The 25,756-nt window shown below is 64.5% G+C and overlaps 1 protein-coding gene across 1 annotated transcript in view; it reads right to left on the bottom strand.

Annotated features, from left to right (window-relative positions):
- Nucleotides 1-25,756, bottom strand: part of ITPKB (inositol-trisphosphate 3-kinase B) — a 97,339-nt gene that overhangs the window by 11,528 nt on the left and 60,055 nt on the right. Inside the window, exons 2-3 of the mRNA XM_008158000.3 lie at nt 2,416-2,515; nt 1,074-1,287 (exon numbers count right to left, since the gene is read on the bottom strand). Of these exons, the coding sequence (XP_008156222.2) occupies nt 1,074-1,287; nt 2,416-2,515 (314 nt within the window). The remainder of the gene's footprint in view (nt 1-1,073; nt 1,288-2,415; nt 2,516-25,756) is intronic.

The following is a 25,756-nucleotide window of genomic DNA, read 5'->3' as shown; positions in this document are numbered from 1 at the left end:
CTTCCCACCGGCCCTGCCCTGGTCCCCACCACGGAGCCAGCACAGCGTCCGCGCGGCGGCCGGCGGGTCGGACCTCAGGACTCCGCGCCGGGGGAGTGAGGAGAAGGGGAGCTGGCGTGCGTGGCCTCCTGGCGTCTCTCTGTGTCTCTCCCTCTCCCCCATCCTTCTCCGCTTCCTTTTATGAGAAGTAAAACCGCTTCAACCGTCCAAAGCAAACACGCCCCGCTCCGAGTGCTGCTGCTCGCAGCCTGGCCTGCCCGGCGAGCGGAGGGCCAGCGTCCGGCCTGCCTGCCCGGCCCCTGCAGCAGGCGGCTCTACAGCAGCGGCTCTCAACCTGTGGGTCGCGACCCTGCCTAAGACCATCGGAAAACACAGATCTTTACGTTACGATTCATTAACAGTAGCAAATTCATTAACAGTTATGAAGTAGCAACGAACATAATGTTATGGTTGGGGGTCACCACAACACGAGGAGCTGTATGAAAGGGTCGCGGCATCAGGAAGGTTGACAACCACTGCTCTAGGCCAACGTGCTGGGACCAGGGCCTGGGGCACCCTGGGCCCAGGGGGGCCGCTCAGCCCGTCAGCGGCGCTCCGTCCTCCATCGCCCTCTGCAGGCACAGGTCTCTTTGGCCAAACCGACTGCTCACCAGCCGCGCCCCCCCTCATTGGCACAGGGTGGGTGTGGGGGGGGGATGGGAAGAGCTCCCCTCGAAGCTCACATAAGGGGAAGCCACCCTGCTACCCCAGCAGCCCCCGGACCAGGCGGGCACTTGCCTCTGCCCCTCCCTGGGGACACGCAGCACCAAGCCTGGCCTCACCAGCCAGTGCTCCTGCCCCCCCCCCGAGCGGGAGAGCCATCGGGGTCAAAGCCAGGGTCCCGGTCCCCGCTGCACGTCGTGGGACATGGCTGGGGTGGGGATGGGGTGCAACCAGACCCCCAGGCCCGCCCAGGCCCCGACGAGGCCTCAGGGGCGGCCCGGACGCCCGGCCCCTGGAGCCCGGATGCCCGCCCGGTATCGCCACGGGGCCCGGCGCGGCGCGAGGCGTGTGCGCGGAGGAGCCCGGCTCACCTGACGCCCATCTTGCAGTCCATCACGCACGGCGAGTCGAAGTCGGCCAGCAGGTCGTCCATCTGGTTGTAGCGCTCCCCGTCCTTCACCACGTCCCCGTGGTAGGCCGGCACGTAGGGCTTCAGCACGTCGGCCATCAGCCGGTCCAGGCAGCGCTGCTCCGACTCACAGTGCTTCTTCAGGATCCGGCCGTTGGCGGCCGCCTTGAAACTCCCTGCGGAGCGAGGTCCTCAGCGCGGGGCCTCCCCACCGGCCCCTGCCCCTCGGGGTCTCCGGGGCTTGCTAAGTGCAGGGCCTCCCCGCTGGCCCCCGGGCCCCGGCCCCTGCCCCTCGGGGTCTCCAGGGCTTGCTAATAAGTGCAGGGCTGGGGGTGGGCGGGTCTCCACTGTGGACGGGGCACGTGGAGAGGAGTGGGTGCAAGCCCCAGACCCCGACACTGACGGCAACCCTGACCCCAGGCTTCACCTGAGACGGAGGGCCCGGTGCTCCCTGCTGGAGGGCGCAGGGCCAGTGGCAGGTCAGCGCCAGACTTCCTCTCTCTCTCTCTTTCCATTGCCGTCCCTCCCACCCCATCATCACCCCTGCTTCTCGGGCACCGAAGGCGTCTCTGGTCTCAGGAGCAGCCCCGCCTGGCCTGGCTCAGTGCCAGGACAGCAGCCTGGCGGAGAGCCGGGGCCACGCTCGCGCCCCCCCCGCCCCCCGGCCACGCTCCTGCTGAGCACGCCCTCCGGGGGCCTCTAGGCGGTGCGTCCCTCCCCGAGCCGGGGCCGAGCCCACGTGCTTGGGGCAGGAGAGCCACGTCAGGCCCTGTGCTGGCTGAGGACGAAGGCCAGGCCACGGACAGCACTGACCGCCCCGAGGACAGCGCCACCCAAGGGCCCCGTGTGGCCGGGGCAGCTCCTCCCCGTCACCGAGAAGCAAACCGGAGCCACGTGGCTGCCCGGCGCCCCGGCACCGCACCCAGCATGCCGCCCGTCTCCCACCTACGGCCTCTTTCCGGGCCGGTACCGCGCGTTCACTGACGTCGCGGCCCTGGCAATGGGGGCACAGCCGACGCTCAATGAAGGCGTAGACGTCGCCTCCCTGTCCCGGATGACACATGGCGGGCCTACAGCTTCACCTGTTACTGAGCTAAGAGACTAAAGACCCAAGACCGGGGTGCGGGTTTGGGAGGGGGTGGCCGCGGCCCTGTGCACCTGCTAGCCGCGTAAGGGCCACATCTCGGGAGCACGGCTGCAGCTGCCACTGCGAGCCTCGGAGAACCCGATGGGTCACTTTCACCCCAACTCCCAAGCACCCCCCCACGAGCGGGGCGAGCCCAGGGAAAGCCCGGAGACCCCACCTGCGTGTCCCGCCAGCTGGATCCAGGGGTACTTCTTCTTGAAGGACATGACGAAGGGGGACCAATGCACCATGTTCTTTATCTTCCTCCATGATTTGCTCTGCAAACAAGCCAACGAGAAGCCGGGCGTTAGAACAGGAACGGCCTCCTGGTTAGGGTGCGCTCAGAGCAGGGCGAGCGCCGTGGCCGGCGAGAGGGCCGCGCCCACAGCGCCCACGGCGCCCACAGCACGGGCCGCGTGGGGCCTCACCCGTCAGAGGGGCTTTGCCACGGCCCAGAAGCAAGGGGACCTCCACGGAGGAGGTTTCGGGGTGCGAGGAGGGGGGAAGGGCGGTCTCCATCCAGGGCTGACCCCCATCCCGTGCCACCCCGTCAGGGAACATCTGGACTCACACTGCCCCCTTCCCACCTTCTGCGGCCTGTCTCTTCGTCACGCTCGGGAGGGAGGACGGCTGGTCCCCAGGCCCCTCGGCCTGACGGACACGGGGACTCTGAAAATGACGCCTGGAGCCCAACAGCCACGGCCACTCAGGGGGAGACCCGAGAGGCCACTGTCGCCCGCTCCTCTGTCCGCTCACATGTCACTGTGGGCGCAGCAACAACAGGCGCCGCTCGCCTGCGAGTGGTTCGAAGAGCGGTTTTAAAGGGAGCTCCCGGCACATGCGGCGAGCAGGCCTGTGGGTCTCTCCCCATCAGTGCTGCTCCTTTTCAGGCCGGGTGCTCACACATGTATATGTACGTGCATGTGTGTACATGCATGTGCACGTGTGTGCATGTGTGAGCATGCATGTGTGTGTGTGTGTGTGTGTGCATGTGTAGGAGCGGCTCCTCGGGTGGAAAGGAGAACTAACATTCATCAAGCACCTTCTTTCCCAACAAGCATTATGGTCATTTGTAGAACCCGAGCCACAGAGAAGCAAGCGGTGAAACGGGCATTTAAACCCTCACCTATACAACTACTTTTTTTTTTTTTTTTAATATATATTTTATTGATTTTTTACAGAGAGGAAGAGAGAGGGATAGAGAGTTAGAAATATCGATGAGAGAGAAACATCGATCAGCTGCCTCCTGCACACCCCCCACTGGGGATGTGCCCGCAACCAAGGTACATGCCCTTGACCGGGATCGAACCTGGGACCCTTGAGTCCGCAGGCCGACGCTCTATCCACTGAGCCAAACCGGTTTCGGCTACAACTACTTTTTAAAAATACATATAATTTTACTGATTTCAGAGAGGAAGGGAGAGGGAAATAGAAACATCAACGATGAGAGAGAAGCATGGATCAGCTGCCGGCTACACACCCCACACTGGGGGTGGGGCCCGCAATCCGGGCATGCGTGTGCCCTGACCGGGAATCGAACCGTGACCTCCTGGTTCATAGGTCGACGCTCAATCACTGAGCCACACCGGCCGGGTAACATGACTACTTGTTAAATATCCCCTTCCCCCCAGCAATAGCGTCTCTCTAGGAAAACCGCCCTGGGTTAACGTTAGTAAAAACAGGCCATCGCGCTAAAAAAGACTACGTGGCCCCAAACACATGAGCCCCCGAAGGGGCGACGAGAATCTGAACTGGGAAGGATTTCCTGAGAGAGCGGACCCCGCCCCAGCCACACCCCGAGTCCAAACCACGAGGCTCCGCTGGGGAGAAGGGAGCGGGGTCCTGCTGGAGGGCGAGGCGGCCTCACTCCGGCCCCCCTTCGGCCAGCAGCGCCGAGACTGGTCGGACTCCGGCTGTGGAGGCTGGAGCCCAAGGTTAAATGAAGGTTAAACCCGGTCTCCTTTTTCCCTCTTTGCCGAGACACCACGTCTGTCACCACGTTTCAGAAGAGGAGTCTTCCCGCCCATCCCAGAGCCGAGGCCCCGTCCATCTGAGGCCAGGCCACGGGACGCAGGGCTGCGCCTGCTCTGACTCGGCTTTTCCAGGTCCTCCCGGCGGAGATCACCAAAGAAGGCGAGGCGTTTCTTATCTCAGCGCCCAGAAGGCCGCGTAAACAATCAGGGCAGACAATGGGGAGGCCACAGTGGAAAACCTAATTACCAGAGGAGCCAGCCCTGGACGCCTGGGGAAGACATGAAGGCTGGCCCAGAGGGAGAGCGCTCGGCCGCCAGCTGCTGGTCACCTCCCTGCAGACCAGCTCGGAGGGGACGGGTCTGACAGGCCGGGGTGGGTGGGGGGAGGGCAGAGTGCTTTCAACCCCGGCCTGACCCCCCCCACCACCCCCCAGTCCCCCCCCCCCCCCCCGTCCCCCGCCCGGCCTTTCTTCATGCCTCGGTTTCCTCGCCTGTCTAGTGAGGAGGCACTGCTGGTCCACCCGACTCCTTGGGCCGACGGACTCTAGGACTCTGGGAAATGACCTGCCATCCCACCAGCCAAGCTGCTCAGAGGACGGTCAGCGAGACCACCGTCACCTGCTGCCGTGTCACCCACGCTTCATTTGTAGACTCGGTGGCAGCAGAGGACCAGGGAAGCTGCGTCCCAGGCCAGGGCGGGGCCAGCACAGACGGATGTGGGAAGGCAGGCCCGGGCTGGCTCTCGGCACAGGCATGGGGGAAGGGCTCGGGAAGGAAAGAGGGCATTGGGGGGCGGGGGGCTCGTGGGAACGGGGGCCTGGGACACGGATCGGCGTGGCTGGGACCAGATCTGCTGAGAACGGGAGCTGGGAGCACCGGCCGGTGAGGCTGAGCGGGTGACCTGGTGTGCGGGCAGCAGGCCCACCTGGTCCGGGCCCTGGCTCCGCCCCCTCCTCACTGACTGACCTTGCACAGTTCCTGACCCGCCTTGAGGCACTATTATCCTACCTGTAAAATGGGCACAACAGACCCCCCCAACCCCCCCCTCAATAGCAGGAGGGAATGCCGTCAGCAGAGGATGGGCGTCTGGGGGGGTCTCAGCGCTGGGTTCAGGGCGGGCTCTCGGAAGCCATCCCGGGCGCTGTCCGGCGGGAGCTGAGCGGAGGAGCTGCCGTCGTTACTGAGGAGCAAAGAGCACGCAGCCTGGGCTGGGGCCGGCCACCCTGTGGGGACGCAGCTCGCCAGGGACCCGGGGACACGCTGAGCATGCAGCCCGGGCGCGGCCGGGCGGCAGGAGAAAACAGGCCCTGGGAGCGGTGAGGCCTCCAGCTGGCCTCTCTTCAGAGGCTCCAGACCAGGGCCCAGCAGCAAGGAGGGGGGCCGGGGGCCCTTCTGAAGGTTCCCGGGACCCACGACCCTCCAACATCACTGAGCTCCGAGCAAACGGGACATTTCCCCACTCCCACCTCCTCCACGAGGAAGCGTTTCTGCCCCACGGAGAGGGGCCCCGATGGCCAGGCCGCCAGAGCCTCCATCCACGCCGCCCTGCGCGGGAGGCTGCGGAACAGTCCACGCGGGCGGCGTGCCCGCGGGAAGCAGGAGGTTTTCCGGGCTTTTAAACAGCAGCACCGGCCGTGCCTCGCTGCTGCCAACGTTACAGGGAGGCACTTCCAGGCCCAGGCCCGGGCCCGGAGCGGCGCCTGCAGGTGGCCTCTCGCCCCACGCCCGGCCGCGGCGCGGACACGTGGCGGGCAGAGGCGAGCTCAGGGGTCAGCTCCTCTCTGAGGGCCCAGGGTCCCGCTCAGGCACCAAACCCCTCGCAGTGGGAGCTGCTTGCCGGGCGGTGGGTGAGGGCGGCTGGGCACACGGCTCCCTCCACGGCCCCCGCTGGAGGAAGCCACTCTGAGAAAGAGATGCCAGCCCCCCCACCCCCACAGGTGACGAGGTGACAGGTGACGAGGTGACAGGTGACGAGGCAGCCCCACAGCCACAAGGGTCCCCCGCAGAAGAGCCCCCCCTGCAGCTCTGGCTCCCCTTCCCTCTCCGGCCTCAGCCTCTCCTCTGAAACCGGGCCACCTTCCCGGGCCTCCAACCTCCCCGCCTCCCCCCCCCCTGCACCCCCACCGGGCTCGGCTCTCAAAGCACTAACGCAGCCCCGGGTGCCTTGAGCCGGCGGGCAAAGGGCGCTGTCCCTCCCCGGGCAGTGCTGGCCGCCCGCCGACTTCCGGGGCCCGGTCCTTCCTCACCTCCCGGTCACCAGGGGCATCTGGTCACCTCTGCTGACCCCTCCTGGGATGTCCCCAACGCTCCACAGGCCTGACAGGTCCCCGCGGGCCCCTCGCCGGGAGCTGCACGGAGGCCGGCCGCCGGCCAGCCCGGGCCTGGTGCGTGCGTCCAGGGCTCTCGTCTGTCCCCGTGGCCTCTCACTAGGGGACAGGCGCCGGCCGGCACTTTATGGCCTCCCCTCCCCTCTTCACAACCAAAACAAGAAGTATCTTCTCTGCCATGCACAGGACCCAAGGCCAGCAAGCGGAGCTGCTTCCCCACAGCCGTCCCGTTCTCGCCCTGGCCCGTCGGTGCAGAGCTCACACGGGAACTCACACCAGTTCAGCGGCGGCCGAGCCGGTCAGCCGGCACGGCTCCCGGTGAGGAGGCGCCTGGCCTTTGCGGTGCTCCACAGCTGGCCAGCCAGGACCCGGTTCAGCCCATCTGGGGCTGGGCAGGGCCCTCCCGGCTTCGCGACGGCTAACACAGGGCTCGCGGGACCCGCTAAACGCGCCGGGACCGCGGCGGGAATCCTGCTCCTGAGACGCGCTTGAGGGCACGTCCAGGGAAGGGACAGCGACGGGTCACCTGCCAGCAGGTGGGCCACGGGGGGCGGGGTGGTGCTGGACACGCGTGTGCGCCTGCACGCTGCGCTGGGTGAGCCCCCCAAGGACCTGAGCGAGGGTCGGGGTAGCCCCTCAGGTTCACGGGCTTGGAGGGGCCCAGCTACCGTCCTCGGTGGCCGCACGCGGGGTGAATAAGCACGGGTCCTGGCTTTGCTGCCTCCCCCCGAGGGCAGGGCGGTGCTCCAGCTGTCAGAGGGGGGTCCTCGCCGCACACCTCCCTCCAGCAGGTTAGGAGGGAAGAACCGGCAAACAGCCAGGCCTGGGGGGGGGGGGGGCGGCGGGGTGTCCTCGAGGACCAGGCGGCCTGGAGGTGCCTGGGGTTCTGACGCTGCTCGGGACACTCCCCGCCTTGCACCTGATTCGACAGGTGCCACCCATTCAGAGGATGTGGACGGAGGCGTCTCGTGGGAGGAAATCCTGCAGCAAGGAAACCAGCCCTCCGCACGCGGAGGTGACAGAGTCACAGGGAAGGTGCGTGCCAGACACCGGACGGGTCTCCAGCCTCCGAGGCCAGCCTGTCGCACGCCCGCAGGCCCGGTGTCCTGCCGGGAGGACCGGCCCCGTGGGAGGCTGGGGCAGAAGCGGCCCAGACCCGGGAGGCCCCTGGGCAGCGTCTCTGGTGCTGCCTGTTTGTTTAACCAGATTCCGGGCCTCCTCCGCTCATGGCTCCCGGGGACACCCACCCTCAGGCTGCGGGGAGGCTGCCTTAAAGGGCGAAAGGGCCTGGGACAGTGACCTCCGGTGCGGCCTTTGTCTTCTATCAAACAGGCCCAGAGGACGGGGAGGGGGGAGGGGGAGGGCTGCCGGGCTGAGGGCCTCTGGCCACCCACTCACAGGGGCTCTAGACGGTCAGGACCCTGCGTGGCATCGAGTGGGAATGCGTGCCCGTGTCCAACACCCGGTGAGAACACCCAGGCGGGACGGCAGAGCAGCAGCCCCTCGGGGGACGCCCGTGGTGACCCCCAGCTCTCGCCCCCAGGACTCCGGCCCAGCTGCCCGGTGGGAACGGGCCCTGCTGTCTGGTGGAGACAGGGGACCTGGGCCTGTCTCTGCCGATGGCCACGGCCTCCCCGCTGTGCTCAGAGCTGGGGGCAGGGGAGGGCCCAGGGGGTCCCCAGCAGCCCTCCGAGAAGGCGGGCAGGAGGGTCAAGGTCCCCCGCCTTTAGCCCTCCCCTCCTTCACCTCCGCACGTCCTTCAGGGTCTGGCCTTCTCCCTCCTCCCTCGGGCCTTCCTTCTCGTCTGGGAGGGGGTGGGGAGCCGCGCCGGGGGTCTGAGCCGGTGCAGCCCCGCCTCCCCCCCCCCACCGGGACCGGGACGGTGAGCCACCCAGGCCCAGCGCCATCTCCTCCTCATTCAGCCACCGCCTGCCCCTCCCAGCCACACGCGTGTTCGCCCACGTAGTCCGGGTGAGGCGGGAAGCACGGAGGGACACGGGGGACAGACCCCTGCTGTGAGGACTGCCTCACCCACCACAGGACCATCACCACGCCAAGTGTCTGCAGCTCCCGCACACGGGCGGGCCGTGAGACCCCGCACACCCGTGGGCCGCGAGACCCCGCACACGCGCGGGCCGAGACCCCGCACACGCGCGGGCCGAGACCCCGCACACGGGCGGGCCGTGAGACCCCGCACACCCGTGGGCCGCGAGACCCCGCACACGCGCGGGCCGTGTGACCCTGGGCAGGCGGGAGCCTCCACAGGGACTCCCACGAGAACAGCCAGAGGCACAGGGCTCAGCTCAGGCCCCTCCCCCAGCGCCTTCCTCTGCCCCGGGTACCCCCCCCCCCCAAAGTGCCCTGGCTACACCCGCACCCACTTCTCATCTGGGAGCTTGTCAGCTCCCAGCGCCAGCGCCCCGCCCCCGGCCCACCTGGCTGGGTGTCCCCGAGACGCCGCCACAGTCAGCCCCCGGCACGTGTCAGGTGCGCAGGGCCTGGTCTGCCCACCGGGCGCCTGGTCAGAGCCCCCGAGGCAAGTTCCAGGCAGGCGGGGCTCGCTCCGTGTCTCCTGGGGGCCCCCCACGCCTGTTCCGTCAGCCACGGCGGTGCCTGGACGGCCTCGCCGAAGCGGGCCTCCCGAAGACAGCGGCCCAGGCCCACGTCCCCCGACAGCGGCCCCGTGTCACGGCCCCTACGTTGAAGGCTGAAGCAACACACCCCTCCCTCTCCGCCTGGGTTCTGTCTAACACCCCTCCCTCGCCGCCTGGGTTCTGTCTAACACCCCTCCCTCTCCGCCTGGGTTCTGTCTAACACCCCTCCCTCGCCGCCTGGGTTCTGTCTAACACCCCTCCCTCTCCGCCTGGGTTCTGTCTAACACCCCTCCCTCTCCGCCTGGGTTCTGTCTAACACCCCTCCCTCTCCGTCTGGGTTCTGTCTAACACCCCCCCTCTCCGCCTGGGTTCTGTCTAACACCCCTCCCTCGCCGCCTGGGTTCTAACACCCCTCCCTCTCCGCCTGGGTTCTAACACCCCCTCCCTCTCCGCCTGGGTTCTGTCTAACACCCCTCCCTCTCCGCCTGGGTTCTGTCTAACACCCCTCCCTCTCCGCCTGGGTTCTGTCTAACACCCCTCCCTCTCCGTCTGGGTTCTGTCTAACACCCCCCCTCTCCGCCTGGGTTCTGTCTAACACCCCTCCCTCTCCGCCTGGGTTCTAACACCCCTCCCTCTCCGCCTGGGTTCTGTCTAACACCCCTCCCTCTCCGTCTGGGTTCTGTCTAACACCCCCCCCCCCCTCCGCCTGGGTTCTGTCTAACACCCCTCCCTCTCCGCCTGGGTTCTGTCTAACACCCCTCCCTCTCCGTCTGGGTTCTGTCTAACACCCCTCCCTCTCCGCCTGGGTTCTGTCTAACACCCCTCCCTCTCCGCCTGGGTTCTGTCTAACACCCCTCCCTCTCCATCTGGGTTCTGTCTAACACCCCCTGCCTCTGAGCTGGGGGGCAGCCTGCAGCGTGGGAGTCTGTTTCCAGAGCCACGACGTGGAGCAGCCCCGGGCGAGCTTCCCCCCCTCAGTGTTCCCACCTGGAAACTGGGCACGATAACATGGCAATGCCCTGCCCACCCCGCGGGATCACAGTGCGAACCGGTGAGGCAATGATACATCCACACAGCGGCTCTGGGCACTGCCACGGGCAGGCCAGCTTCTAGTCCATGACCACTGGTCTTCTCTATGTGTTTTTTTAAAAATATTTTTAAAAAATTATTTATTTATTTTTTAGCTACGTGCCCTGACCAGCAACCGAACCAGGATGACGCTCAACCCACTGAGCCACACTGGCCAGGGCTGCTGTTTTTTAAAAAAATGGGAATCGTTTCCCCTCCACGCCACCACAGATGGGCAGGCCTCCACCGGGCACTTCCGAGGCTCAGGGCACTGCGCGTGGCAGCGAGCTCGCCGCGTGGGGAACCGCGCACAGAGCGTCCCCGCGGGGGCCAGGGCCGGGGAGCCCCCCGGCGGCACCTGTAACTCGGAGAGGGCGAGTCGGCCGGAGCCCAGATGTTGTCACCGTTTCTGGGTCAGAGGTCAGCTAAGCTGCCGGACGGAGAGGCGTGTCTCGGAGAACCGTCTGCTCTGTGGGACTCCGTGAGGCGCAGCGAGGAGCGGCATTTTGGGGGCAAACAGTGAGATTGCTGAACACGTGTCGTTCAATAACGGGGTTTACATACCCCCCACCTCCTTCCCGCCGAGGTGCCCCCCAATTTGCTACCTTTCCCTCCAGCACGTCCCTGTTATCGAAGCTGTGTGATCACGTGGCTCACTTCCGTGTCTAAATCATCATAAAAAGCCTCCGTTATTCCTCAGAGTGAAAGCGAGGAGGAGAAATCTCTAAAATGTCAGAGAAGGGAACCACCTCTGGGCTCTGAGAGCCTCCTAAACAACGTTGCCAGAACTCCTGGCTTCGCCACACACGCGTGCCTGTGAATGGTGGGAACCCGGCTTGTGGGGGAGGGGGGCAAAGAAACCACACCGTAAGCATCTAACGTATTTATTACCGGGCATTGGACTGCGGACATCTCGGGCCGTGCTCACTCACAACACCGAACCGGTTACCTCCATTCTGCAAGTGCTCAAACACGCTCAGAGAGGCTGAGTGAGTGGCCCGAGGTCACACAGCTTCCTGGTTCTCACCGCTTCATTGGAGGACGTGGTTTGGTTTCAGCCAACGAAATAACGGGCCCACCCTTCTCTCCCCGAGTTACAAAGCAGCCGGTGCTCTGTCCAAAGAGCGGCCTTTGGGATGGGGAGGCCTGAGCTAAGCCCTGCCCTGCCCTGCCCTCCTTCACGCCGGCTCCCCGAGGCCTGGCTGACACACTCAGGGAAGGCGCCTTCAACAACGCACGGGAGGGCGGGAGGCCCAGCCCAGGGAAGGGTCCCGCGCAGCAGAGACTCTGTCCTGCTCTCTCAACGTCCGAGCGAAAGCGCGAGGTGCCCATGTTTGGAGAGAACGCCGTTTCTCCCCCTTCTTCTCCTTTCAGTCGTTCTAAAACACAGGAGGGTTTCCCTGGCGACGGCTCCTCCCTGCGCGGGCGCGGCCTCCTTCCAGCTTTGTCCATTGTGCGGGCGCAGGGCCCCGATGGACGCCGCGGAGCAGGCCCCGGCAGGTGGGCCCGGCCCAGACGCGAAACCTGCGCGGCCAGAGAGCGGGCTGCGGGCGGAGGAGGGGAGGCCTTTCCGAGCCACGACTCCCGGGATCGGAACGACGAAGCCCCAGGACTTGGCAGGGCGGGCGCTCCGGCTAAAAATAAGTCTGGCTTTGAAGGCGAGCCATCTGCCCCTTCCACAAACAACAAGACTCCCCTGAAAACCAAACGCAGAAACGCTTTCTGAAAAAGGCCGGAGCGACGTCCAGTTCCACCGCCCAGCCGCGGCCCGTGATGCTCCGCCAGCGGGGGGTGCAGGGCACCTGGGGCAGAGTTCACGGCTGGGCACCAGCTTCTCCCACCCGTCTTCCCGAGAACCCAGTGGAGGGGGGAGGGGGGAGAGCGCGCCCTCAGCATCCTCAGCAGGTCTGGGGCAGAAGGACGCCCACCCTCCTAGGCACCCTGGCCACCTGGGGGAGGAGGGGGTGGGCGGGCATGAGAAGCTTGCTGGTTTCTCAGGTGAGAGCTGTGTCCTCTCCACTCCTGATGGGAACAAAGGGCCTGGGCGTGCAGGACCTGGGCGGACCCGCAGGACCTGGGTGGACCCGTAGGACCCGGGTGGACCCATAGGACCTGGACGGACCCGTAGGGCCTGGGCGGACCCGTAGGACCTGGGTGGACCCGTAGGACCCGGGTGGACCCATAGGACCTGGACGGACCCGTAGGGCCTGGGCGGACCCGTAGGACCTGGGTGGACCCGCAGGACCCGGGTGGACCCATAGGACCTGGACGGACCCGTAGGGCCTGGGTGGACCCGCAGGACCTGGGTGGACCCGCAGGACCTGGGTGGACCCGCAGGACCTGGGTGGACCCGCAGGACCTGGGTGGACCCGCAGGACCTGGGTGGACCCGTAGGACCTGGGCGGACCCGCAGGACCTGGGTGGACCCGTAGGACCTGGGCGGACCGGCCGCTGCTGTTGTAAATTGGCACCTGGCGGGCTGGTCCTGAGGGAGCCGCCTTGGCCAGTCAGCTCCGGCAGCATTCCTGGCCAAAGCCGGGAAGACCCTGAGCGACTGCCCAGCGTCCTCTCCTGACGAGCCGCCTTCCTCCTGCGGCATCTGGAGGCCCCGTGTCTGGACCAGGGCAGCACCCAGGCTGCACCCAGCGGTCCCATCATGGCCACTCTCCCTCGCCGCCCTCAGACACAAGGCCTGCCAGGCCAGGCTGCCCAGGGCCCACCGAGGGCTCCCCAACCCACAGGAGGCGGGGGGGACCCCACCAGGAACACACCAGCCCAAGCCCCCCTCTGTCCCCACTCCCCACACTCACTCTCCCAGGTGCCTCTGTGGCCCAGCAGGGCCGGCCCCCTCCTGCCGCCCTGCAGTGTTCTCCCCCGTCCCTCCCGGAAGGCACCCCACCGGTCCCTCCAGCTGACCCGCTGGATCTGTGATGAGCCCGCCTCCCCCGTGAAACTTCTCAGGCTGTCCCGGCCACACGCCATTCCCGGGACCCTCCCCCTAGGGGGACGGGGTTTGGGTGCTTTGTGTCTCCGAGCAGAGGGAAGCTTCTAGAGAACTGGGACTTAGGCCGGGAGTGCCACACCCGGCCCCTGGAACCACTGACACCCCCTCATGCGCGCCTGCGCGAGCCTGGACTTCTCCAGAGACGCCCCCAGGGAGCAGGAGGGCAAACCCGTGGGAACTCCCTGTTCAACCTGCCTGGGCGTCCCCCTCTCCGCGCCCCAAGGCCCCAGGACGGTGGCAGCCTGGATGGCCCAGGGGTCTCTGATGCCCGTGAGGGTGTGGAGGGCCCCCCGTGACTGCCCCAGACCCACCCCCGTCCCTCCCAGCTTCCCAGGAGCTGGCTTCCCAGGGGCCCCCTCGTGCCAATGAGCCTTGTGTTGGGTACCCCAGAAGAGAGGTGCCCTTCGCCCAAAATGGAAATGCCACAACACTCCCCACCAGGAAGCTCCGAGGGCCCCCGCTCTGCCCTGGAAGCTCCCCCCGCTCGCCCCCCCAACCCCCGATTCCATCCTCTTCAGAACTAAAAATACTGGAGCCTGGGGGCCAGAGGCAGAGAGGAAGCAGCGGGAGGCATAGGAAATGCTCTGGTGCACAGAGGCCCCAGAGCCTCTCACACCACGAGCCGCCGGCCTCAAAGGCTGCTGGGACCAGAACCGGGACCAACAATAGCAGGAAACGGGGAGCGGCGGCGGGGAAGAGCCTGGGAGCCGGGCCGCCTCCCGCCCGAGCCGGCTTCCTACGGGACGCGCTCACAGGACAGAGGCCCAGTTTCCTCTGGGGAAGGGCGTCCGGGGCTCCGCCCAGCTGGGGGGCCCCCTGCCACACACCAGGCCCCTGCCCTCCCCAGGCCCTGCCCTCCCCAGAGGCTATATTTCTACTTTGGTAAATGCAAAAAGACAAAGCCGAGCTTGGGAGCGTGGAAATGTACTGGAGGCCCACGCCGGTCAGCGACACTGGCACCGACGGTCTGGGACTACCGAGCACCCCGCGCCCCTCGCAGGCCAGTTCCTGAGCTGGGCCCACCCCGCCCCCACCCCGCCCCCACCGCCCCCAGCTCCCCGGGTTTGGGGCTGGAGGCGTTCATGCCCTCCTTCTCGGCTCTCGAGACGACAGGGTAAGGCCAGAGGGGCAGCAAGTGGCCTGTCTTCCTGGGACCGGAAACCAGCGGCTGACACATACTGAGTGCCCACGGGACAGGTGCAGGGCTAAGGATTGGTCAGGATTATGTGTGCTCAGGCGCTCATCCGTTCTGCATTCGGGACACTGAGGCACAGAGTCCGGACACCTGCCCGCGGCCAGGATTCGAACCCAGGCAGCCTGGCTCCGGTCCAAGCTCTTCATCACTCTCTAGGCTGCCCGGTTTCTTTCTTTCTTTTTTTAAAAAGTATGTTTTCATTGATTTCAGAGAGGAAGGGAGAGGGAGAGAGAGAGACGGAAACATCAGTGACAGAGAGAATCACGGACCGGCTGCCTCCTGCTCGCCCCACCCTGGGGGTCGCGCCTGCCACCCGGGCATGTGCCCTGACCGGGAATCGAACCGTGACCTCCTGGTTCATAGGTCGACGCTCGACCCCTGAGCCACGCCGGCCTGGCTGCCTGGTTTCTTTTTATTTGTAACCTGTAACCACCTTATGGCCAGGTAAGCCCAGATTCAGATCCTGATTAGGTCCTGGCTGGTGGTGTAAGGCGAGTTCCCACACCTCTCTGAGCTCCAGTTCCCTCCTTATCCACAAAAGGGGGCGACTGCCCACCCCGTGTCTTCAGGGTTAAATTCCGCACGTGCAGCGCCTGCCGCACAGACAGAAGCCTGGGGGAGGGTGAGCGCCGCATACTCTCCGCGTCCTGTCCCAGCCCCCGAGGCGGGAGCCTGGATGTGGGGGACACCCGGGAGGGGCTCCGTGCTGGCTCCGCAGAGTTAGCAGCAGGCTCCCCACTCCCCTGCCGCCAGCCCGGCCTTCACGCCCACCTGTCCAGGAGGGCGGAGGTGAGGCCCGGCCACAGGAAGTGCGCCTCCAACAGCCGTCCGGCGTCTGGCCGCGAAATGGACCCTGGAGGAGCGTGGACTCGCCTGAGCAGATCTTTCTGGAAGTCCAGGCACCAGGAGCCGTTTAAAAGCGGAGAGACGGCGGGTGAGGGAGCCTCGAGCAGAAGCCACCGGCCGGTGGCGGGCGGCTCTTCTGTTTCCTGCAGACCTTCCCTGCCGCCCTCCCCTGCCCCTCGTCCCCGGGGCCTGGGGCCAGAAAGAAGTCCCCCCGCCTGTTTCCCAGGAGACCCCGCCAGGCAGCGCGGCCCGCGGCCACGTGGGAACACACTTCTTTATCTCCGTGCTGGACGACGGCAGGTGAAAAGCCAAGAATCTGAAAGGACGTTTCCTGCAAAGCGATGAAGAATCTAAAATGTCACCTTTGGCCGAAACCGGTGTGGCTCAGTGGATAGAGCGTCGGCCTGCGGACTCAAGGGTCCCAGGTTCGATTCCGGTCAAGGGCATGTACCTTGGTTGCGGGCACATCCCCAGTAGGAGGTGTGCAAGAGGCAGCTGATCGATGTTTCTCTCTCATCGATGTTTCTAACTCTCTATCCCTCTCTCTTCCTCTCTGTAAAAAATCAATAAAATATATAAAAAAATAAAAAAAATAAAATAAAATGTCATCTTTGCCCAACCAGTGCGGCTCGGGGGCTGAGCATCGACCTAGCAACCAGGAGGTCACGGTTCGATTCCCAGTCAGGGCACAGGCCCGGGCTGCGGGCTCGATCCCCAGTGTGGGGCGTGCAGGAGGCAGCCGATCCATGATTCCCTCATCACGGATGTTTCTATCTCCCTCTCCCTTCCCCTCTCTGAAATCAATAAAAACATATTGTCAGAACAAAACTAACCCTCCTCTCCCTGCAGCTCACGCCTCAGCCCTCAAGCACACCTCTCCTGCGCCCGCACTCTGTGGTCCGCCCTGTGTTTCTGCAGGTCTCGCTCGGCTGGAAACCTCGGGTTCTAAGTGAAGAAGCGAAGGGCACGCCCGCACAGAGCAGGGGGGACAAGATTTCCTCCTCAGCTGGCTGGGGTCTCTACGTCTCCAGGCCCAGAGCATGGACAGGCCGGACACCGCCTTCCGGTCGCTTCTGCGAACCCGGGGCGCGCTGGGAAGAGATCTGGGAAGGGGTTGCCCTGGATCAACTCCAAAGCCGGGTTCCTGCGCATCCCCCGTCAGGAATGTCTCTCAAGGCATCTCCTGGAAGAGCCTGGGAACCACAGGCCAACTCACGAGCAACAGCAAATGTCTCACTATATTTAGAAAACATTTCCGAGCAAGATACGTCGGTGCGATCCACACTCCGGACAGGCGGCACGGACTGGCCTGTGGCGGGTGGCGCCCAGCACACGAGCCGCGTCCCGGGAGCCTCTGCAGGCTGCCGGCGCTCCGCTGAGCCCCCCCCCCGCCCCCGCCCCAGCTCTCCGCTCAGCAGCCACGCCTCTGTTCACGCGTGGAGCACCCCCGTTCACAGGAAACGGCTGCCAAAGAGACACACCAGTGAACCCCCAAGACGCGTCAGCTCTCAGCACGCAGCTGTCCCCCGGGTTCATCTTGACGTCTGTGTGACTTCCTGACTCCCCGCCCTCCCCCCCCCTCGCCGTCACCTGGGGCCGCGTGCTTACCTAGCACTTCCCCACGCACTGAGCCTCCCGGCCTCCCGAGGGGACAGGGACAGCGGGGCTCACCCTGGCAGCGTCCTCCTCGGGCACAGACCTGGGGTCCTGCCCATCCAGCTGCAGTGGGGGTGGGGCTGTCTCCCTCCCCTGGAAGCGGGGACCCCCCCCCCCCCCATGTCTGTTTCCTTCACTGTTTGCGTTAGGCGACATGAAGGAACCTGTTTCGTGCTGAGGGTTTTACCGCAGCTCTTGGGCTACTTCCACACAGGATGGGTTTTCACCAAACTGCATGGGACCCAGTCCCTCCCGTGTTCGCCCCCAGAGTCACGGAGGAGCTGACCCACCAACACGCCATGGACGCGTGCGCAGCAGCCAGGCGGGCTATCTCACAGCCCCCCCCCCAACCCTCCCAGCAGTTCTGTTAGACAGACCCTCTCGGCCCTTCCCACCGAGCGAGGGGAAATGGAACGTCACTGCGAGATGCCAGGGGCTTATCTGAAGAATGTGTCCTGGAATGAGAGGCCGAGGAGGGGCCAGCGCCCTCGGAGAGTCCTTCCAGCCCCTGGCCCTGAAGCAAAGGAACTCGAGGGCCGGGGGCAGGGGGGGGGGGGGGCGGGAATGCTCACGCGGGTGGGGTTCAGGTCTCACCAAGGCCCAGGCTGTGGGCACAGGGGAACGGCAGGTGCTGGGGGCTTTTGTCTCCAGTCTGTGGAGAGAGGCTGCTGGCTGCACGGGGGTGAACAGAGAGCTGCCGAGAGCCGGTCCCAGAGAGGGGCTCGGGGCTCCGTGGCCACAGCCCTCGCGGGCCCGCCCCCCAGAGGCCTCTGGGGACGCCCCACACGGGGGAGCTGGGCCATCCTGACTTCCAGGGAACAGAGCCAGCGGCTGGTTCTTCCCCTTCGCTTTCACGCTAATCTCCGGGCCCACCTGTCGGAGGGAGGGCACCGGGGAAAAGCCCGGATGAAGAAATACAAGCGGCCTCGTGTCCGCTTTGGGAGAGGAGGCAGGCGAGGCGCTGCCCGGAGCCCCGCAGTGCGGGCTGGCCCGGGAGGACATGGCCCGTGTCTGCTGCAAAGGCGGGGGCTGGGCCTCGCGTCGTGCTGGCCGGACCGCCAATGGCCCGGCCGCTTCTCAAACCGTTTCCTCTTCCCTTTCCCCAAAGTCAGTGGGAACCCCCCCTCCCCGCCACGCCCCGCCAACCCGGAATCAGACCCAGGGGAGAGCCGGTTGGTGACAAGTGACCTGATGATGTAGGCAGAGAGTCCAGCCAGGGGCAGCCGATTTATTTTCTTTGGCTACGATTATCTTTTCCTTCTCTGAATTCGTTGCCAACGTTTAAAGATCAGGACATTTCACGCACAAAAGCCAACTTCCTTTTGACATACGGGGCTGGCGTTCCTGGGTGGCACCCCCGGGGCTGAGCCGGCCAGCGCACCTGGGAGGGGCCTCCCCGCGGTCAGCGAGCCTGAGCGCCCTCAGAGCCTGGCCTGCACGGCGTCCGGGCGGAGCCCCCGGGGTCAGAGGCAGAGGACAGAGCCAGGGCAGCCGTGGCCTGGTCCTCAGCAGCCCGCCCAGGGCCACGTACACGTGGACAAGCCCGTTTCTCTGAGCGTCCGTGTCTCCATCTGCAAACAGGAGACAAGGCACGGGCGGGGGGAGGGGGCACGCAGGGGAGCAGGGGAGTGCTCTGAACCCCCGATCACAGCATACATCCAGCAAGACATGGCCGTTCGGGTCCACAGGGTCACACACGACGCCCGGAAAGCTGGCCTCTGACTAGCTTAGCAGCTGGGGAGGCAGGAGTGGGGGACAGAGCAGGGGAGGTGGCTCAGGGGCCACGTACCTAGAGGGGCTGACATAGACCCCCCCTGCCGGCCCCCTGCCTGCCTGACCCATGCCCTGCTCATCAGAGAAGTGGGGTGTCCCTCAGTCATGGCTGAACGGAGCAGAATTTAGAATGGGGGGGCGCCTTGCCTTTGGGGCTGCTGGCCGAGCCTGGGCCGGGAGACACCCAGATGGCGTCTGAGCTGGAGGAAGCCGGCACGTCCTGGCTGCAGAGCACAGCACCCTGTGAGCACGCCGGGGGGCGGGGGGGGGAGGAGCAGCGGGCACAGCGGCAGAGGGCACACTGGGTAGCTCAGTGCAGACTCCTGCGGAACGTTGGGTGCTGAGTGGCATCCGCCCCACAGGCCCTTGGCCATCCTCTCCCCCCCACACCCACCAAAAAGGGCGCGAAAGGTCAGGAATGACTGCGGAGGGCGAGCTACCAGCGGCTTCTGCAGCCCGGGAGAGGGTCACGCGGTACACGTCTTCGTCTCCCACCTGCCCCCACGTTTCCCCAAAGGCAGTGTCCGAGGGCTGGGCTTTCTGCGGGAAGGCTAGGGAGCCAGCAGGTGACCTGCGGGGATCTGGCGTCTGTGGCCGGGGTGGGGGGCGGCCAGGACAGGCACCCAACCAGCTGCCTCCCTCAGGCCCGCCCCGCTCGGAAGGTGGGGGTGGTGGCCAGTGCTCACGCTCCCGGGCCGGAGGGCGTCTTTCTGCTCACCAGCTCCCGAGCGAGCATCACAGGCCGCAGGCGCTCCCCCGCGCCCGTCACCACCCCCAGCGGCGGTCTCCTGGCGGCGAGGGGCTCGAGGGCACCCAGGCCTGGGACCCCTGCCCAGCGGGTCTGCCGGGACCGAGCTGAACGAACCAAGATCACAAACTTTGGGGGAGACCCCGAGATCCCCTCTCAGCGGCTCAGGGGACTGCAGCACAGTGTTTCCAGAACATTCAGCAGCCCACCAAAGTCGTGCGATCCCACACCCTGGCCACGCCCTCGTCCCCATCGCCATCACCATCGCTCTTGCCCCCCTGGGTTAGGACAGCCATCCCCGTCTCCAGGCCTGCCCCGCCCCCCCGCCCCCCGCAGCCCCTCTCCCCTCGCCTGGGAGATCTTTCTAGAACACACATCTCATCATGCCAGCAGGCCCTCCCTGCTTCGCCCTCCCACAGCGTTCCCGAGCCTGCGGACAAAGACCAAACTCCCTCCCACGGGCTCGCCAGGCTCCTGCCGGCCACACCCCTCACCCCTGCGCCGAGGCAAGGCGCCTATTTGCCAGGACACACGGTCCTTCGTGCTCCGAGCCGAGAGTGCCCTTCCCTCCGGCTGCCTACCCGCCCCTGACCCCCCACCCCCACCCCAGGACGCGCCTCCGTTCTTTAAACCGCCCTGCCATCAGCACCTCCTCTCCGACGGCACGGAACACGCGGGCCGCTTGCTACGTGCGGTGGCGTTCCCCGTGCCTCGCACATCGCTCACCCCGTCGAGTGATCTGGTGGCACCGCACGTGTCACCCGGAGTGAGCGTCCCTGGAGGGCAGCACACGCTAACCTCATGGCTGAGCCCCTGGCCCCAGCACATTCCTTTCCCAGGGTCGGGAATCAAGAAATCCCTGTTCAACTCAGCAGCCGGGAGCCCCCGCCCCTAAGACAGGCCTGGCTGGGAAGGCAACGTGCTCAGAACCCTCAGCCCTATCGGTGGGGTCTGGCTTAAGGCTGGGTTCCTGGAGCCTCCCCCACCTCCAGGGGTCACGACCCAGCGAGGCCCCCCCCTCCCCCGCAGCCATCCCCTCAGGCCGGAGGCCAGAGGCAGCGAGGAGAGCTGGGAACCGGGGTTCTCCGTGGGGGGCTCATTGGCCTCCTCCCAGAGTCAGGCCCCCACACCTCTGCCTTCCACGCTGTCCTGGCTGCACACAACCCTGGGTCTGCGTCCCCGTCCCCGAGGAGGGGGAGGGCTGGCGGGCTCGGCACACGAGAGGCAGGGCCCCAGAGGCACCTGGTGCGTTCAGAGCCGTCCAGGCTCTGCAGGCAGACAAGGCCGGCGGAGAGGGCCTCACCCCGCACAGCTCAGCAGGGAAGCATCCAGTCTTCTCACACCCAGGCCAGCGGCTCCACAAACAGCTCACCTTCCCTCAGCCTCCTCCTGCTGAGAGCTAACCAGTCCCCGCTCTCCCCAGGCTCCGGGCCAGCTCCCCCTCTCCTGTCTATGAAACCCACACTCGGGGCCTCCAGCCTCATCCCCCACGGCCTGCACACCACCCCCTAGAATAACCTGTTCCCATTCCAGACCCACAACACGTGCCAGACACTGCGGACTGGGCTCGGCGCGGAGTCCCGGGGGCCCACAGCCACGGCGCGGAGTCCCGGGGGCCCACAGCCACGGCGCGGAGTCCCGGGGGCCCACAGCCACGGCGCTGAGTCCCGGGGGCCCACAGCCACGGCGCGGAGTCCCGGGGGCCCACAGCCACGGCCGGGCTGAACCACCACCACCGAGGGGAGAGATGTCGGGGCCTTACAGAGGCACAGACACGGGGCGACAGGAAGTTTGTTTCCTTGGGAAACAGAGGAAGCGTCATGGAAGCGTCATGGAAGAGGTGGCAGAGGGTGTGTGTGTGCGTGTGTGTGCGTGTGCGTGCGTGTGTGTGTGTGTGTGTGCCACTGTGTATGTGTGTGTGTGTAAACTGGGGGTAGGGTTTCAGGTCTGGAAAGAACATGAGCAAACGCAGAGAAACAGAAAAAGCACCAACAGCTGAGCTCACCTTGGCACCAAGGGCTGGGCAGTGAGCGCAGTTTGCCTGAGAGGCCAGCAACGTGGTGCACACGCACCCGACGGAGGGCGGGGTGTCTGGGGGGAATGCACACGCACCGACGGAGGGCGGGGTGTCTGGGGGGAATGCACACGCACCGACGGAGGGCGGGGTGTCTGCGGGGAATGCACACGCACCGGCGGAGGGCGGGGTGTCTGGGGGGAATGCACACGCACCGACGGAGGGCGGGGTGTCTGGGGGGAATGCACACGCACCCGGCGGAGGGCGGGGTGTCTGGGGGGAATGCACACGCACCGACGGAGGGCGGGGTGTCTGCGGGGAATGCACACGCACCGACGGAGGGCGGGGTGTCTGGGGGAATGCACACGCACCCGGCGGAGGGCGGGGTGTCTGGGGGGAATGCACACGCACCGAGGGAGGGCGGGGTGTCTGGGGGGAATGCACACGCACCGACGGAGGGCGGGGTGTCTGCGGGGAATGCACACGCACCGACGGAGGGCGGGGTGTCTGGGGGGAATGCACACGCACCGACGAAGGGCGGGGTGTCTGCGGGGAATGCACACGCACCGACGGAGGGCGGGGTGTCTGCGGGGAATGCACACGCACCGACGGAGGGCGGGGTGTCTGCGGGGAATGCACACGCACCGACGGAGGGCGGGGTGTCTGCGGGGAACGCACACGCACCGACGGAGGGCAGGGTGTCTGGGGGAACGCACACGCACCCGGCGGAGGGCGGGGTGTCTGGGGGAATGCACACGCACCGACGGAGGGCGGGGTGTCTGGGGGAATGCACACGCACCGAGGGAGGGCGGGGTGTCTGGGGGGAATGCACACGCACCGACGGAGGGCGGGGTGTCTGGGGGGAATGTACACGCACCGACGGAGGGCGGGGTCTCTGGGGGGAATGCACACGCACCGACGGAGGGCGGGGTGTCTGGGGGGAATGGACACGCACCGACGGAGGGCGGGGTGTCTGGGGGGAATGCACACGCACCGACGGAGGGCGGGATGTCTGGGGGAACGCACAACAGTGACAAAGCCGCTCGCTTCGACTCGGACTGAACGCCTGCCTCCCACCGGCTCCCCACACCTCCTGCCTCATTCCAAACAGGTGCTGCACTGCTGTTCCATTTCAGGAGCACACGTGAGCTTCCAACTCACGCCTCTTGTTTACCTTGAGTAAATATCGTATCCCACATGGAAGTCAGTTCAGAGAACTCTCCGCTATCAAGTCAGCCCCTCACACAGACGCAGATCCACGTTTCAAGAGCAAGTTCGCGTTCCAGCCCGCGGCGGGGCACGGTCCGTGGTCCCCAGACCCCGCGGCACTGCACGTTCCCGAACGTCCAGAGCAGACCAGGAATGAACTCCGGGCCGGAAGTAAACAATGGCCGCCGGCGAGAAGACAGAGACACAACACAGGCCTGGCTCCTTCCATCCTGTCATTCTCTGCGATCACTCGGAGCTTCTGTCTGTTTGAGGGTTTTCAGCGGCGGAGACATGGACTCGATCCCACACACACACCGCGCAGGGCAGGGGGCACCACTTGCTGGTTCACTGTCGACGGGAAACCGGGGACAACGTGATCTTTATGTTTAAGGACCTTCTCGTATCTGCTGCTTCAGCTGGAAGAAACGTCTCAGAGTTAAAACTAACGGCAAGCGCTCTGCAGCCCACTAAAGGGAGGACAGACACACCCGTCCCTGTCCACCGGACACGGGCACGCGATGGAGATGGATTCTCACGAAGCCTGACGAGCTCATACAACATCAAAAAGAGGAGCGATGTTATTCTTCGTTACAGCGACAGACAACATGGAACGCCAATCTCCCCTTTCTCCAAAACACGCCTTAATGCACTTAACAGGTATTGCTAGACCCCTCCCGACGCCCCCACCCTTGGTGTGATCATGTCTACAACATCCAATAGAAACAGATCACTGTCTGCACCCGGCCGCTGTGGCCCAGTGGTCGAGCGTCGACCCATAAACCAAGAGGTCCCCTGTTCGATGCCTGGCCAGGGCTCGATCCCCAGTGGGAGGCGTGCCGGAGACGGCCTATCAATGTCTCTCTCTCTCATCCCTGTTTCTGTCTCTCCATCCCTCACCCTTCCTCCCTCTCTGAAAAGCATCCACAAAGACGTATTTTTAAAAAAAGTTTCACTGTCTGCAATTCTTTTCCGGCCACTTTCATGATTTATTTCTTGATGGTTACGAAAAATAATTTTCGTCACGCCGAAGAGGAGACTGTTAAAAAAACACGTCATCCATGCGCAGTGCTGCGTGTGCTGGACACTTGGCTGGCGTGAGCTCCTGACACAGTTTCGAGGGGACAGTGAGCCTCCGGGGAAGGAGAACTGAGCCGACACCGCCATGGCCTTGACTGCAGGCTGGTGAGTCTCGAGGCAAACGGTGAGAAAGGACAGAGGACATTACCAAGAGCTCTGACTATACAAAACGTATAAAAATTTTAAGCGACAAAGGCAAAAAACCACAACAACCCCAAGTTAAAGTAGAAGTCAAACAAGCTAAAGAAAATGGTTTACAAAATATATTATAGTGGGAGGGTCAACCCATTTTGGTACATCAAAAACTCACACACACAGGTGAGCTAAGACGCTGAGCGTTAGCAACACACACACACACAATTTACCAGACACGTAACGGAGATAGCAACATACTCTTTCCTTATTGAGTGACAGCACACAGAGAAGTAATCCACGGACGTGCCCCTAACTCACGCCCAGTGCTGGCTGCGACACCCCCCCCTCGGGGACAGCCGCCCAGGAATATGTTGCAAAGGCCACACAAATATCTGAGCCTTTCCAAACCCTTCCACCTCTGGAAATCCACTTAAGGAAACACTCTGAAATATGGAAAAAGTTACAAGCACAGAGATGCTAATGATGCCATTGTTTATTTAACAATAGCATTGAAAATAACCCCACGTCCAACAATGGAGGAACGGCTAAGTAAATTAGGGGCACATCCTCACGACCACGGATCATTCCAGCCCCGAACAATAAGAGCAAGGAGTGGACACTTTTCAGCATGTGGCGGGGAGGGGGAGGGGGGGGGATGATGGGCTATAAAAATGTACATCCTTCCAAAGGCCGGGAGGAAGGAGACCAGTTGATAAGAACAGTTGTATCGGGCGTGCGTTTCTGTGTTTTAAGTTTATACCGATTTCCATAAGACGACGTGACCCTGTGCTCGGACAGATCAGCCGTTTGTTGTATTCTAAGGCACTGCATGCACGTTTGTAAGCATCCTCAAGTCCTTTGTGAAGATAAAATGGAAATTAACCAGGTAACTGGTCATCAACAGGATCCGTATGTTCAGCTGTAAGGGGAGGGCTGGGTGGTACAGGTCATCACCCTGTTTTCGAGATGTCTGTAATGTAGCTGGTTGGCTTTTACAGTTTAAAACGTGTGACCCCCACACCAGCAGGCTCCATGAAGAAGCCACCGCTGTCGCCCCCAACACGTCAGTGCTTCTCCTGCACCGATCTGAGGACACGGCGCCCTCCAGGGAGCCCCTTCGTCCGACGAGACGCACGGCTTCCTTCTCCGTGCAGGTTCCAGCCGCCGCGAGGGGCCCTGTCCCGAGCGGACGCCAGGGGCAGGAGTGGGGAAGACAGCGTGGGAACCTTCCAGAGAAGAGATAAAAAACCCCAGCTCACCGAAACCGGTTTGGCTCAGTGGATAGAGCGTCGGCCTGCGGACTGGGGGGGTCCCAGGTTCGATTCCGGTCAAGGGCATGTACCTTGGATGCGGGCACATCCCCAGTAGGGGGTGCGCAGGAGGCAGCTGGTCGATGTTTCTCTCTCATCGATGTTTCTGGCTCTCTATCCCTCTCCCTTCCTCTCTGTAAAAATCAATAAAATATATTTAAAAACAAAACAAAAAAAAAAAAAAACACCCCAGCTCCTCAGGAGAGGGGCCTTGAAAACCGCCTTCGCAGCCTTGCTACCAACTCGATGCTCGGCAACAGCTCAGTCCAGGCTGCTGCGATGGATTCGTCTGCTCGTTCATAGGGCAGATGTGAGAGTACCTGCCACGTGCCCGCCCTGGGTGTGGGGATGTTGGGGTGAGCATAGCCATGTCCCTGCCCTGGAAGGGGGTAGGTTCTCAGTGGAAGGAGACAGACAATCTATATGCATAAAAGGCTGATAGGCAAAGTGTCCCCTCGGGAGTTCCACTGGGAGTTCCACTGCTTGCTATGACATACATTGGCCACCAGGGGGCGGCGCGGAACGAAGGAAGGCCCCGGCCAGCCAGGCCTAGGGACCCTGCCCGTGCATGAATTTCATGCACCGGGCCT

Source organism: Eptesicus fuscus, chromosome 24, assembly GCF_027574615.1.
Source record: "Eptesicus fuscus isolate TK198812 chromosome 24, DD_ASM_mEF_20220401, whole genome shotgun sequence".
NCBI classification, from domain to species: Eukaryota; Metazoa; Chordata; class Mammalia; order Chiroptera; family Vespertilionidae; genus Eptesicus; species Eptesicus fuscus.
The sequence above is the reverse complement of the archived record's forward strand: the minus strand, read 5'-3'. Positions and strand labels throughout refer to the sequence as shown.